At 45.6% G+C, this 16,122-nt stretch overlaps 1 protein-coding gene across 1 annotated transcript in view; it reads right to left on the bottom strand.

Annotated features, from left to right (window-relative positions):
- Nucleotides 1–1,842, bottom strand: part of sctr (secretin receptor) — a 31,856-nt gene extending 30,014 nt beyond the window's left edge. Inside the window, exons 1-2 of the mRNA XM_026144909.2 lie at nucleotides 414–1,842; nucleotides 164–272 (exon numbers count right to left, since the gene is read on the bottom strand). Of these exons, the coding sequence (XP_026000694.1) occupies nucleotides 164–272; nucleotides 414–470 (166 nt within the window). The 5' untranslated portion in view covers nucleotides 471–1,842. The remainder of the gene's footprint in view (nucleotides 1–163; nucleotides 273–413) is intronic.
- Between the last annotated feature and the right edge of the window lie 14,280 nt (nucleotides 1,843–16,122).

Raw genomic sequence — 16,122 nt, 5'->3', positions numbered from 1 at the left:
ATCAAGCTTAGTGGTTTGTTCATATTTGTTTTTTTAAAACCACATTACAACATATATGTTTGGGGCAGGTCATGGTGAAATCTTCATTACAATATAAAATACAAGTTCTTTTATTTATTTTTAGTCTTTCTTTCTTATTACGAGATAAAAATGTGGTACTCGCCTTGTTGTTGTCCTTGGCTGATGAAAGTCTTGTTGAGCAGCTCCAAACAGGACACTTCATCTTGGAGCAAAATGTAGTTTGGGTCGCATTCAGGACGAACAGCTTCAACCTGTAAACACACTGAAAGACCTATAACGCTGGATATGCCCTAAGGCAGAGACGAAAACTGCCATTACTGCTATTTTGTGTTTAAAAACCCTACTAAAAGGTGTGTGTGTGTGGGGGGGGGGGGGGTTAAATATCTGCTCACATGGGGACAGCGCTGCAGAAGAAGTGCAATAACTGTAATTTCTGTCGAGATTCCCATCGAGAGTGCCCTGATGAGCCACCTGATAACAGAAATAAAAATAATAATAATACAAAAATGTTAAAGGAGGAATTGACCGGTTTTACGCGGCGTTTCTAAAAGCAAACACATCTATGTCTCGTTTAAAGGAAGGATACAAATCGGACGTCCTCTTCGCAAACACAGCACAAAGTGTTTCAGTCACCTCCCCAAAGCGTCTGACTGCGTCTGTGTTGATGCGGGTGGTTCACATGATACACTTCACGGCTCACTCTCCGCGTCTGCCTTTTTCTCTCCTCCTTCCTCGGGAAGGACGATCACACATTAACGTTCCGGTGTGGAAATATTGTTTTAATTTGTTTTAATCAAAAACAGTCTTGCGCCTCTCCTGTAGGCGAAGGCGTGGGGTACAAATACATTTACTAATGTGCTAACTAGTTCTAAAGTGAGCTGCAACAGTTGTATTCTGTTTCTCTAACCTATATCGTACAAGATTGCACTTCCACAGCAATTAACAACACCACACAGGAATTACTTGGGAAAATATCACCCTACTGTTTGCAAAATGAAATGGAGCATTCCAGTTTTTGAGGAACAAGAGCAGCCTCCATTAGACTGCTCCACCACTGAACCATAATTTCCCCTTCACATCATCCCTGAATTCAAAAAGATATCTGGGGCTGAGCTCTAGATCTAGATCCTGGCCTAGTTTAGTGATTAAAGTTGCAATATTTTCGTGACAACATTAATTAATATGGTATTTCCCAATATTTGTCATTTGAATGTGTAATATGCAGTTCTGTATTTCTCAGAATTTCAATCTGACACATTCTTCACTCGTACTGATAATCTCTTAACTTCCTGAAAGTTTATCTTCACCCGCAGTTATTTTTCCTGTGATCGCTTCAAGACTTCAGAATGCTTTTTAAAAGAAAACATTATGTTTCCACATGATAATTGCAATTATTTACAGCATACGACTTCACGATGGTTCCATGTAAATATCAAGTCAGTCTGATTTTACCTTCCAAAATAAAAGCCCTTTGAAATTGCCCATATATAACCTACTCTTTTAGTGACTTAGGAATGCTGGTGAAAGGAAGATTCCTGTTTCCACAGGCTAATTGCAGTGCATATCAACACCACACAACCTCAGTGGTATCCTGTTAATATCAAGTCTGTCTGATTTTGCATTTCAGAGTAAAAGCCCTTTCACTTTGTCTATATGAGCTACTTTTTCTATTACTTCCAAATGGCATTAAAAGGAAAACTCTTCGTAACTCTTCCACGGCAGCATTTTTAATTTCTCTTTGATATTTGGTCACATTGGGGCCCGATGAATGTAAAAACAAAGGATTGCCAGATTTTTTTTTTATCTTATTTTTGTTTTTAAGAAAAATAAGAGCCACATATGAGGATATTCCTTTAAAATTTCGATAGAACAGTAGCAGTATAATGTCCTCATAAGTGGATATCAGGCCCTTGTAGACCACAATTGACTATTTTGGTCTAAATAACCCAAAATGTGATGTCCACATATGTGGATGCCAGGTCCTAGGAGGTTAAGGGAGTTATTTACAGACACTACCCTTTTTTGCCCTAGCATTAATTAACATGCTATCCACGATATACTTTGCACCTCCTGTTTAGTTTCAATATTATAGGGCTTCGCGGTTTGATTTGATTTATTCAGTTGTGCTACTTTTGAGAATACGACACAATCTGCTTGGTAGAGAAGCTCACTAAGATTATTAAATTCCTCCTTTAGTAATTCAATTGTCATAAAGCCCTTCTTAGATTGTCAGGGGACAGTTCTAACCAACCTGCATAGAGGTGTGTTCAGGTAGCTAAGTGCCAGAATGACTGCTCTCCTCATATTACATTGACTTGTTATGCTGCTGCTGCTGGTGACGGGTCCTGTTTATGACTGTTCGACTGGTCACTGAGTCACGGACCATAAACTTTATGTTTTCTTTTTGGGGCTCATAGCCCACCTGAGGGTGACTAGTGTTCTTGGTCACCTCAGACGTATTTGTTTAAATGTTTATCGGCTGTTATTTTTATTTACTTCCATAACCCCCTATTGTACTTACAGCCAGCCTTCCAAATATTGTCCACTCGGTATTGAACTCCTGGTTTTAATAATAAGTTACTCCACTGTTATATGTCTGATACATACTGCATGATGGCGAATAAGTACCAAAGGGCCCTTATTCGCCATCATGGATAATTAAGACCAACTCATGGATAATTAAGGCCCTTTACATTCCAGGTCATTAAGGCAAGTACCAAAGGGCCCTTACCTTAATGACCTGGAATGTAAAGGGCCTTAATTATCCAGTTAAAAAGAAGAAGATCATGACATTTATCAAATCAAAAAAAGTTGACATTGTCTTTCTTCAAGAGACTCACTTGTCTCCCCAAGAGTCAGAAATACTTTGCTGTGATTGGGTGGGTCAGGTATTTTTTTTGTGTGGCAGCAGTCAGAGTAGGGGTGTAACAATTTTGATTCATAAGCAGCTAAAGTTTAAATGCATCCGGATGGTTAAGGACGAAGATGGGCGGACATTCAATCAATCTTTATTTATAAAGCACTTTTCATACAAAAATGTAGCACAAAGTGTTTTACATGGTTACAAGCAGCCCACCCCATCCCGCCCTCCAACTCACTCCCCACACTCTCATTAACATAAACGATCATGGATACGTCCGTCGGGGGGACGGACGTATCCCCCCCCCACGCACACACACACACACACACAAGAGTAAAATTGGGCAGGGCACACATGAGCCAGGTGAGGAAACACTATCACAGGAAGCCGTCTGCACGTGGAGTCGGTCACAGACCGCAGCCTCCAGGCTGGGCACACAGCAGGAGGGAGGCAAAGAAGCCCCCCCCCCCCCCCACATTGCTACTCTTGGCTGAGATTCAAGGCCATAGGATGATTTTAAGCAACATCTATGCACCTAACATTGACGACCCCCCCTTTTTTGGAAACTTGGAATGCAAAATTTGTGATATTGGCGACTACCCAATCCTGATAGTGTCATGGTTCTGGGTCGGTTCGACCCAGCATTTTGAGTTCCTTATGTTTTGGTTTATTTTTGAATGATGGATTGTTCTTTATGTTTCTCTGGTGCTTTGATTTTTATTACCGTACTTTCTGGACAATAGAGCGCACCTGTATATAAGCCGCATCCGCTCTATTTTTAAAAATTAAAAAAAAAAAAAGATATACATGCCGCACCCGGCTATAAGCCGCAGATATCTATGATGAAAAAATAGATATTTACTGCATGTACAGAACAATCTTGTACTGCAAATGTACAAGTATGTACCTGAACAGATTCTTTCCGAACAATGCCTTTTAACATGGCAGCAACTTTGCTGATTAAAACGTAACAGAAGCAAGAGAAAATAACCACTATTTATTTACCTCCACTTTTCCTGTATTTGAAACCACAAGTCACTTTAATCATCTTCGCTGAAACCCATGAAGTCGTCTTCTTCAGTGTCAGAGTTGAACAGGCTCAGAAGAGCTTCATCACATCTGCCTCCATCAGTCTCGCTCTCCGTGTCACTGTCATCCTCCGGTGAAGTTGGCTCTGAAGGTGCGCCGCTCTCTTCGCGCAGCAGTCCAGCCTTTTGGAACCCATTGGTGATGGTGGATTCTTTCACAGCACTCCACGCTGTTAGGATCCACTGACAGACATCAGAAAAGGATGCTTTTTGCATCGTCTGGTCCGATGGAGTTTTCTTGTATCTTTTTTTCAACGAATTTGTGGAAGTTTTCAACTTTTTCCTGATAGTCAGGGGGGAGTTGCTGACAGAGAGTGGTCCGTGCCCTGACGGACAGGTTTTTACGTTTCATAAATCTGAAACACCATGACGGCCCACCTTTGAAATCTTTAATATTCATTTCGCGGGTGATTGTTTTGGCTTTCAGTCGGATCTGTACAGTGGATACACCTCGGCCACCTGCTCTCTGTGTGTACACCCATTCCTCCAGGACATTTTCAAGTTCAGGCCACTTGCTTTTATGTCCTCTGAAAGCTTTTCTCGACTTTTGGCATTGCATGAGCTCTTCCCGCTGCCGCCTCCAACGTCTCCCCATAGACTCATTGACGCTAAGCTTGCGTGCAGCAGCGCGGTTTCCCTCCTGGATAGCAAGATCGATGGCCTTCAACTTAAAACTTGCATCATACGAACTTCTTAGTGTGGTTTCCATGATGAAGGGGCGAGGATTTGAAAATAATTACCAGTTGGTAATTTGTTGTGCGTGTTCTATCTGCTAAAGAAAAAGTAGTGTATTCTTCTTTGCATTGATTTTTCATCTATCTTGTTTTTTATTCTAATTCTGGTTAGAGTCCCCCTAGTGGTGGAAGAAAAATCCACAGAATAGCCGCACCTTTGTATAAGCCTCATGGCTCAAAACCTAGGGAAAAAGTAGCGGCTTATAGTCCAGAAAGTACGGTATTATGAATCTGTGTTTCTGTATTAGGATCAATGTTCGGGTTGTATTTGGTTGTTATTGCAGGTTTAGCTCAGTGTCTTGTCTGCCTCACTCTGTCGAGTCCGTGTCCTAGTAAAGTGTGTCTTGTTTCCTCCTTTACTTTGGAGGTTCATGTTCCTGTCTTATGTCTGTGTGTCTAGCTTTGCTCCCCGTGTCTCGTTAAGTGTAATTTCTCTCGGCTGTGTTCCCACCTGTTCCTCGTTCCCTCTTATTCCTGCGTCAGTATTTATAGTGCGTGTCCTCCAGTGTTCAGCGTCGCATTGTTAATGTCTTCTGCCCTCACGCCCTCTGTGTGTTCTGTTTGCCAGCCTGCCAGCCTGCCAACCTGTCTAGTTATTCGGTACTCCCAGTTTAGTTAGTGTTTTTCTGTTCTGCTTCATCCCAGCAATAAAGCTGTGTATTTTGAGTTTTGGGTCCTCTCTTCCTGCCTACCTACACGCAGCCATGACAGAACGACGTGACCACAAAATGGATCCAGCAGACTCAGTGAGGAGGCACCGCTCGGCTTTTGATGGGACCCGGCTGGTTCTTGGGGGTCCTCCGTGTAGCCGGTCGCCTTCATTTGCCACTAACCCCTCTACTCACTATTCCGTTTCCTCCCCACTGTCGACGCCTGCAACCCGGACTCGAGGAAAGCGCCCGAGGCAGCACCGGGAGGAATACTATGAACCTGCGAGCAGCCGGCTCACACCAGCACAGGCATTTTATAAGATGCTGGGGATTATCATTGTTCCCCCCAGTGTATCCAACATTTCCACACCGCAGCAGAGTTTGTCCACGCCACCGCAGCAGCCGGGTTTTTTCACATCACCTTCAGCCTGCCCTGCTCCCTCTTCAACAGGGAAGCGGCAGACACCCCGCCAGCGTTCACAGCTCCAGCGGGAGCCTGGATTTCTTTCTGTACAGCCGGCTAGGGTGAGTGGTGGAGCTACTCTTTTGGCTCCTGCTGAAATAAAAACTGTTAATTCCGGGCCGGCTTGTTGTGTAAGCGGCACTGGAGATGAAAGGACTGCTTGTTATCCCGACTCATTGAGCCATACAAACTGTGTCACTCCTGCTCCTTTTGAGCCTATCAATGAAACCAGGAAGATGGGTGTCTCTGTGCTCAATAACTCCAAAGATCCAAAGACTGTTTTTGTATCAGATGATTGTGAGCTACTAACTGAAACGAAGGGTCCTGAGGGTTCTGTTAAAAATGAACTGTTCCCCAGCCCTCAGCTCAGTCAGCAACCCAGTTAGCTACTCAGCCACCTTCAGCCCAGTTAGCCGCCCAGCCTGAAGCCCAGTCGCCACCTCCACCACATTCAGCCTCACTTCCCATAGCTCAGTCACTACCACAGCCAGACTTACTACAAACTTTGTTACAGTCCATGGCCCAGGCAGTACCTCAGTTGGTAGAAGAATCATTAACTTTATCATCAGTTCAGCCTCCAGTGTCCTCATTACCTGTAGCTCAACCATCTTCTCCACCACCAGTTTCATTCTCACTTCAACTGCCACCTCAGTCTTTAGCAGCTCCGTCTCTTGTTGAGCCGCCCCCTTTTCTCACTCATGTTAAACAGGAAGACGCACTCATAAAGACTGCTACCCTCTCCAGGGCCTCCCCAGAGGCTGAGCTCCAACCCTTAGCTGACTCTGGACCCCTGGAAACCAGGAAGCTGGCAAATCTCATGTTACCTGAAAACTCTGAGACCTCTCAGCCATCATTCTCCGCTGAGAGCCTGGGAGAGTTAATCCTGCCAGAGGTCTGTGCACCTGCTGGTTCTGTTCTGTCCCTGCCAGGGGCCCCCGTGCCTGCTGGTTCAGCCCTGTGTGTGCCAGGGGCCCTGGTGCCCACTGGTTCTGTGACTGTTTTCGCTGGGGGTCCCGAGGAGCCCGTCCAGCAACCTTCCTCGTCAGCTGGGGGGCCCGAGGAGCCCGTCCAGCCACCAGCTGCTCCACCACCTGCATCACCCACGCCGCCTGCAGCAGCAGCTTCATCCACGCCGCCTGCAGCAGCTTCTGCATCAGCTTCGCCTGGTCCAGCCTCTGTCGCCGCTGTTGCCGTCTGCACGGTCGGCCCCCAGAACTGTTTGCCCGTCACCGCCGTTGCCGTCCGCACGGTCGGCCCCCTGAACTGTTTCCACGCCGCTGCCGTTGCCGACCGTGCGGTCGGCCTCCGGAACTGAACTGTTTTGGCCCCGTGCTGTCTACCTTCGGGTTGACCCCCCGAACTTTTTCGTGGACTCGTGGTTTGGCCCAGTCTAGTTTTGTTTTGTATATCTGGACTTGTGCTCCTGGTGTTTTGTTTTGTTTTGCCAGCCTGCCAACCTGTCTAGTTATTCGGTACTCCCGGTTTAGTTAGTGTTTTTCTGTTCTGCTTCATCCCAGCTAAAAAGCTGTGTATTGAGTTTCTTCCACCTCCTTGAGTACTGCATTTTGGGTCCTTGATTCCTGCCTACCTACACACAGCCATGACAGCTATCATGGTCAGGTTAAGAAACAATTATATCTTGCCATGTCTCCATGTTTGCTTTCGTTCACAAGTCTCTGCTGGTGTGGGCAGGCCACGAGTCGCTGGAACTGGTTTGCTGACAATCCGCGATGGCTGGAGAAACTGCCCAAAAAGTTTACAAACCTTCTCCCTGCTTTTCTTACATACAAAAAGGCCATCTCCAAGTCTGTTATGAATGAGCTCAGGAGGACTGGCAAATCTCAGCAGACATGGCAAACCAAATAAATGAACTCATGCACCTCAAGTACGAGCGAGCTCCCCTGGCGTACCTCCATGCCACAGAATCGGTCTGGGATTCTGAGGCAGGAGCCCATGGACAGAGGACCATTGGGAAGTTCCTGAGGAAGGAAAATAAGCCACCGGATTTCAGGTCTTAGGAAGACCCACATGCCTGGTGTGGCATCTCTGTGTCCAGCCATTACTTGACTGACTGCCTGCTCGACGAATTCCGGCGTCAACATCCAGCCATATCCAAACTCCTCCAAGGCACTTTTGGACACATCCACAGGTCTGACCACACCAGGAAGGTGGCACGAAAAGTCATGCTGGCATCTGGGGTCATGTCCAGATTTTCCATAATGAATGGCCTGCATTTGTATAGCGCTTTTTCTAGTCCCTAAGGACCCCAAAGGGACTCACACTACATTCAGTCATTCACCCATTCACACACTGGTGATGGCAGCTACATTGTAGCCACAGCCACCCTGGGGCGCACTGACAGAGGTGAGGCTGCCGGACACTGGCGCCACCGGGCCCTCTGACCACCACCAGTAGGCAAACATGGGGTTAGTATCTTGCCCAAGGATATTTGGCATGCTGCCAGGAGGCAGCCTGGGATCGAACCACCGACCTTCTGATTAGTGGCTGACCTGCTCTGCCACCTGAGCTACAGCCACCCACAATGAAAACTGGCTGATTGTTTCATGGGTCATGGTTCAGTCTGACACGGAAAGGTCCTTGGAGCCCATGTACCAGGGAATGGCCAAGAGGTACAGTGATGCAGGAGTGGAAAAGGTCAGCTACATGTAGGTATGTATGTGCGTGTATGTTTGTATGGGTGTATCGCTGATTGGTTATGTCACAGACACAAACTGAAAATGGCAATCGCTCAAAAGACATATCACACACACGCCCTGAGATACCTGATTCGTCATGTCACACACACACCCTGCGATTCGTGTCTTTTGATCGGTGATCACTCATATGTCACATTAAACCCACGCCCTGCTATCGCTAATACGTCACGTCAAACCCACGCCCTGCTATCGCTAATACGTCACGTCAAACCCACGCCCAGCGATCGGTGATCGCTGATAAGTTACGTCACAGAAACGCCTTGCAATCAGCGATCACTCATAAGCCATGTCACACACACATCCTGAGATCGGTGATATGTCCCGTCAAACACTTACCCTGCAATGAAACTGACCAATAAGACAAAAAAGGTTCACAAGAAAGGTTCTGCAGATGATCTGTTAGCCGTTTGACAACTACTCTTTCAAGGATGTTTGATATGAAAGGAAGGTTGGAGATTGGCCTATAATTAGCTAAGACTGCTGGGTCTAGAGATGCTTTTTAAGTGACAGTTTATCTACAGCCAGCTTGAAGGCCTGTGGATCATTAGAGAGGGTTTGATCATATTTAAGATCGAAGCATTAATTAATGGCAGGACTTCTTTGAGCAGTTTTGTAGGAATGGGGTCTAAAAGACACGTTGATGGTTTGGAGGAAGTAATTATTGAAGTTAACTCAGAAAGATCAATTGGAGAAAGATCTCTAAATGAATATCAATGAATGAAAGTGGCTGTAGATAATATTACATCTGTTACATGATTATGAGTGTTTTTTTCCTCTAATGGTTAAAATTGTATTTGTGAGGAATTTCATAAAGTCATTACTATCCATCTATCCTTTTCATGGTCGCGGGCGGTGTTGGAGCCTATCCCAGGTGTCATAAGGCAAGAGGTAGGGTACACCCTGGACAGGTCACCTGTCTGTCACAGGGCCAACACACAGGGACAGACAACCATTTGCACTCACATTCACACCTATGGGCAATTTAGATTTTTCAATTAACCTTTCCCCACAAAGTGCATGTCTTTGGACTGTGGGAGGAAGCCGGAGTACCCAGGGAGAACCCACGCAAACACGGGGAGAACATGCAAACCCTGGCCTGATGGTGGAATTGAACTCTGGCCCTTCTTGCTGGAAGACAACAATGCTAACCACCGTGCTGCCCGGTCTACTTAACGTTAAAGGAATGGTTGGCTGTGCTGAAGTGCAGTGTAGTGCTGAAGAGAAACCTAGGGTTGTTCTCATTTTCTTCAGTCAGTAATGAATAGTAAGATGTTCGAGCTGTACGCTTCGCTTTCTAAATCTGTGATCCTCAATTTCCTCTCCAGCTTACGAGTTATCTGCTTTAAGCTACATGTTTGAGAGTTATACCAGGGAGTTAAGTACTTCTGTTTTGAAGCTCTCTTTTTCACAGGAGCTACAGTATCCAGTGTCATATGTAGTAAGGAGGTAAAATTATAAACAAGTTAATCGACCTCTGGTGGAGTAGCGTTCAGGTAGCTGCTCTGCTCTTTGTTGGTACAAAGCATTGAAGATGATAACAGTGGGTGAATTATATTCTTAAACTCAGTTACAGCACTTTCAGAAAGACATATGAAGACATTCACTGTGATGAAATCTCCCCACTGCTGTGTAATCATTTATTGTATATTAAACTGTTATTAGAAAATGATCAGATAAGAGAGGGTTTTCAGGAAAGACTTTTAAATGTTCAGCTTGCATTAAGACTTATGGCACAAAGTGAAAAGATTTTCTCTTAGAGGTTAGCTTCGAATGTCTATTCAGTTTAACTTGATGGTGAACTGTGGCTGGGCTGTTGCATAATGGCTAAAACTGTTCTCCAGTGGTGTTAGTGTCAGTCATTATGGAAATGTACTGTTGTATAAGTTTGATTAAAGCTGCAGTCAGCTGAGGTTGAAGACGTCACTCGGATGAGCGATAAAACGTTTCTCCCACTGAAAACCCTACATCCAGATGCACAGAGCCAACTTTTTGGGATTCCTTTGGTTTAGTGTAGCAGGCCATGTATGTCAGTTTAGGACACATAATATAGAAGATGTTCACACTCAGTCTCATTAACTGTTTTCAGTAATACAGATGGAGGTTTATCAGAGGAGGAGACTTGATTATTCTACACTCACACTGGCCAGGGCTCCTAAGCTTGTTAAATAAAAAAGTGTAAAATTAAATTTCAATAAACTGACCATAATGCCAGCTCATATGCTTTTAACGCTGCATGTTTAACTCTTTTACAGGATTTTCAGTCTTCTGATTCCTGATGAGTTCAGTAAGTGACAAACTTACTGACTGTGTTTACTCTTCTGTGTATTAGGTATTAGGAGTAGGTACGGGTGCAGGGGAAGGCTGTGTCCTGGCTGACTCTATTCATGAAAAATATAATCTGTCTTACAACAAGATTGAAATTGAGACTCAGCATTGTTTCCCAATTTTCCAAACCCATATGAACTGTAACCTCAGCTTTCTGTGCTTAGCTGACAGGAGGGATAGCAGAACAGATGTGTTATAACATTTTGAGCAATGTCCTTGTACGATATTTAAGCTGCTTGTAAAGTGAAGAAAGTAGACACTTTAATCAGCCCACTCCTACAACCTGAAATGTGTGAAAGTCTAAATATTTATCAGAGGGGCTCACTAAAGATGATTTCAACAGGACAAAACTGCTTAAACTACTTCAATCTCCCACTGTGACCACTGGTGCAGGGCAGGATGAGGGTTTGAAGGTCAGTTCCTGCTATTGCAGCATCACTGAGTGTCTATCTTAAGATAAACATCATTTAGAGGGAAGCGAGCCGGCGCACTCGTGCGTTTGAGGAGACACGGACTGCGAACTGCTCTTCCTGGGATCTTCCTTTCTAATGTACGCTCACTCGGCAATAAGATTGACGAACTGGCCCTGATGAGAAGCATGAACAGAGACGTTGCCTCCTCCTGTGTCTTATGTTTTACGGAGTCGTGGCTCAGTGAGGACATCCCGGACTGCGCGCTCAAGCTGGAGGGCTTCCATCTGCTGCGCGCGGACCGGCAGGCCGCTCTCTCCGGTAAGTCCAAAGGTGGAGGTCTCTGCTTCTACATCAATAGTGGCTGGTGCACAGATGTGACAGTGATTGCTCAGCACTGCTCTTCCTCTCTGGAATATCTTTTTATCCACTGCAAACCGTTTTATTCTCCGCGGGAGTTTGCTTCATTCATCCTGGCCGCTGTTTACATCCCGCCAGACGCAGATGCGCAGGCAGCTCAGTGCGCACTCGCGGAGCAGATTCTCCACACGGAGCGGACATTCCCGGACTCTCTCATCATTGCTCTTGGGGACTTTAACAAAGCCAATCTGAGCCATGAGCTTCCAAAATATAAGCAGTATATTAAATGCCCGACCAGAGAGGAGAGGACATTAGACCACTGTTACAGCACGATCAGCGGGGCCTATCGCGCAGTGCCCCGCGCTTCTCTCGGACTTTCTGACCGTCATGATCCACCTAATCCCCGCGTACAGACAGAGGCTGAAGCTCTCCAAACCTGTCGTGAGGACTAAAAAACTGTGGAGCAACGAGGCTGTGGAGGAGCTTCGCACGTGTTTGGAGTCTACAGACTGGGACACATTGAAGGCTGCTTCTAACAGCTTGGACGAGTTTACGGACACTGTCACCTCCTATATCCACTTCTGTGAGGACAGCATTGTGCCATCACGCACCAGGGTGAGTTATAACAATGACAAACCCTGGTTTACTCCTAAACTCAAAAAGCTGTGGCTGGAAAAGAGAAAGGCGTTCAGAAGCGGAGACAGGGACTGCTACAGAGAGGCCAAGTACAGGTTCACTAAAGAAGTGGACATTGCTAAACATCAGCACTCTGAGAAGATGCAGCAGCAGATCTCAGAGAATGACTCGGCCTCTGTGTGGAAAGGTTTTAGGAATATCACAAACTACAAGCCTAAAACCCCCCACTCCACTGATGACTTGCTCTTGGCCAACACCCTTAACGACTTCTACTGCCGTTTTGACGAGCCATCAGGCAGCCTTCACACCTCCAACGGCCCCAACAATAGAGGCACTTTGGACACTAATTCCCCCACCTCTCCCCCCTCCATAGAGCCATCACCACCTTCAAACCGTTCACCTACAACACCCCCCTCCTCACCCCACACAAAAGAGGATTTCACACCACCTCCTCCGACCACAACTCTTCATATTCATGAAGCAGATGTGAGGAAGCAGTTTAAGAGTCTGAATGCTCGAAAAGCTCCCGGCCCAGACGGTGTGTCTCCTGCCACCCTCAGACACTGTGCAAACGAGCTGGCCCCAGTGTTTTCTGGCATTTTCAACTCCTCACTGCAGGCATGTCATGTGCCTGCCTGCTTCAAGTCCTCCACCATAATCCCTGTCCCCAAGAAACCTAGGATCACTGGACTAAATGACTACAGACCCGTGGCTCTGACATCTGTGGTCATGAAGTCTTTTGAGCGCCTAGTTCTCTCCCATCTCAGGACCCTCACGGCCCCCCTCCTGGACCCCCTGCAGTTTGCATATAGAGCCAACAGGTCTGTAGACGACGCCATCAACATGGCCCTACACTTCGTCCTGCAGCATCTGGACTCCCCAGGAACCTACGCCAGGATCCTGTTTGTGGACTTCAGCTCTGCCTTCAATACCATCCTTCCAGACCATCTCCAAGCCAAGCTTTCCCAGATGAATGTGCCTGATCCCATCTGCCGGTGGATCACTGACTTCCTGACGGACAGGAAGCAGCATGTGAGGCTGGGAAAGAATGTCTCGGACTCCCGGACCATCAGCACCGGCTCCCCTCAGGGCTGTGTTCTTTCTCCTCTGCTCTTCTCCCTGTACACCAACTGCTGCACCTCCACCCACCAGTCTGTCAAGCTAATCTCTGACGGGGATGAGTCTGCCTACAGGAGGGAGGTTGAACGTCTGGTGTCCTGGTGCAGCCACAACAACCTGGTGCTGAATGCCCAGAAGACAGTGGAGATTATTGTGGACTTCAGGAAGCACACAGCCCCACTCCCCCCCATCATCCTGACTGACACCCCCATCACCTCTGTGGACTCATTCCGCTTCCTGGGTAACACCATCACCCAGGACCTGAAGTGGGAGCCCACCATCACCTCCGTCATCAAGAAAGCCCAGCAGAGGATGTACTTCCTGAGGCAGCTGAAGAAATTCAACCTGCCAACACGGACGATGATGCAGTTCTACACTGCAATCATCGAGTCCATCCTCACCTCCTCCATCACCGTGTGGTACGCTGGAGCCACTATCAGGGACAAACAGAGACTGCAGCGTGTTGTGCGCTCTGCTGAGAAGGTGATTGGCTGCAGACTCCCATCTTTGCAGGACCTGTACACCTCCAGGACACTGCGGCGTGCAGCTCGGATCTCAGCTGACCCTTCTCACCCTGGACACAGTCTGTTTGACCTGCTCCCCTCAGGCAGGAGGCTCCGGTCCATTCGCACCAGAACCTCTCGCCATAAGAACAGTTTCTTCCCCTCTGCTGTTGGACACATGAACAATAACCATATGACTGTACCCGCCACTAACACATGACCCTACGCTGTGTCACTGCATCATTCTATGTTTGGCACTGATCACCACCTGCACTCATGTATATATCTTTCAACGTAGCACTCTTAATTCTTATTCTCATGTATATATCTCATGTATATCTCATGCACATATCTTTCCACGTAGCACTTTTAATTCTTATCCCTACTTTTATTTTTTTCCATGTCTATTTAAGTGCTATTTATGACAGCATGTTTGCACTGAAGCACCGCAGCAATTTCCTAATGTTGTAAACCTGCTCAACATTTGGCAATAAACCCCATTCTGATTCTGATTCTGATTATTTTTGAGGTCGGTTTTGATCAAGAACATAAGTATAGCCTGCATGAAACAACCAGAGCAGGAGGTTCAATCAAGAACACATATGACATATGACACATATCTGCTTGACACGAAAGCAGTGCACACTGAACTCAGGTAACATTTGTTATTAGAGGAGGTCAAAAAGTGTGTCAGTGAGAAATATCCATCAAAAGCATGATTTACACTAGCTGCAGCTCACAGTCAGCAACTCATCAGTTTTGTTGTTCAAACCAAACAAGAATTTTTCACATCATGTTGTCCTGCAGGAACTCACCGGATCACCTCTCCAGCACTTTGATCCCAAGACAGGAATACAATATGCAGAGTTAGTTTAATTGATTGGAATTCAGCTGTCATCTTCAGAGTGTTTCATTTAATAAAGTTAAGAACGAGAAATCAAGTGGTCAGAGCTATCATGGTGATATTCAGGGTCAGATTCTGTGCTAGTGCAAAACCTTCTTTTGGCCTGAAAAAGCTGCTGTGGGGTTTACAACAGAGGAGCAATTGAAAGCCTGCAGGTCAAAAATCATTCTTGTGGAAGATAAGGTTTACAACGTAGTTCAGCTACCCCATAAAACCCTATATCAAGTCCATGTTCCAGCTTTCCTCCATCAACAAGTATTTAATTACTTACTTACTACAATAATCTGGTACAGTCCCAATCAAAAGTTTGAGACCACTTGAAAAATGGCATGAAAATCATATTTTGCATGGTTGGTTCTTAACAAGGTTTGAACTAGAGCTTCAACATGCAACAAGAAGAAATGTTAGTGATACAAAACATATTTTTTCAGCACTCAATTTATTGAAAACATCGCTTAAACTGAAACAGGCTGATAATGGAAAAATGGATGGCTGGAAGTAGGTTCCCTTAACCTTATAGCCAGTTTCAGTCATTTGCATAATGACCGAAACTGACACCACTGACTAGCAATGGCCTGTGAGGTCATGATGCTTATGACTATGAGTACCATACACAGAGAGTTGGGGGATGGCTGCAATCAGAGCACTGTAAGATGGTACCCTCTTACCCTCTCTGAACAGAGGAGACCCACTCTTCATGTTTCAGAGTAGATTTGCCAGTTCATAAAACATGTGGCTTGGAATCCAGCTCCTTTATTGAAATTAAGCGCAAATAACACTTCAGCTCCTGTTTCTATGTAAAGTGCAACAAGAAATAAATTAGATAATAAAGAGATCGTCATCTGCTAAACATGTAATGTAACATATATTTGGACATGAACTTATTTTCCTGCTGCTAATTTCTTAAACCTAATACAGAGAAATAAGTACTTAAAATAAACATAATCTAAAACAACCATGAGGCCTCAATACCTTACTGCTTGCTATACATATACACAGTGCATCCACTGAAATGTGAATGCCTTCGTTTCCTCCATGCTGATATTGGAGAAGGTACATATTAGCGTACATCTTTCCCAATCTTACACTGCTGTGATTGTAGTCATTCCCCACCTCTCTGTGAATGGTACTCATAACCACAGGTGGGAAAAGTGCAGACATTCTGTATTTAAGTAGAAGTACAGGTACCTGTGTTAAAAAAATACTGCAGTATTAGTTGAATTACTGAATTAACTTCTTTATGCAAGTAAAAGTGACAAAGTACCTAAACAGGAAAATGGGTACAGTCAGGGGTTAAAGTGAGATCTGCCATGTGGGGGAAACTGTAGTCTT

The sequence above is a fragment of the Astatotilapia calliptera genome, chromosome 16 (genome assembly GCF_964374335.1).
Source record: "Astatotilapia calliptera chromosome 16, fAstCal68.1, whole genome shotgun sequence".
In the NCBI taxonomy this organism is placed as follows: domain Eukaryota; kingdom Metazoa; phylum Chordata; class Actinopteri; order Cichliformes; family Cichlidae; genus Astatotilapia; species Astatotilapia calliptera.
This window is presented reverse-complemented; position numbering and strand designations above follow the sequence as displayed.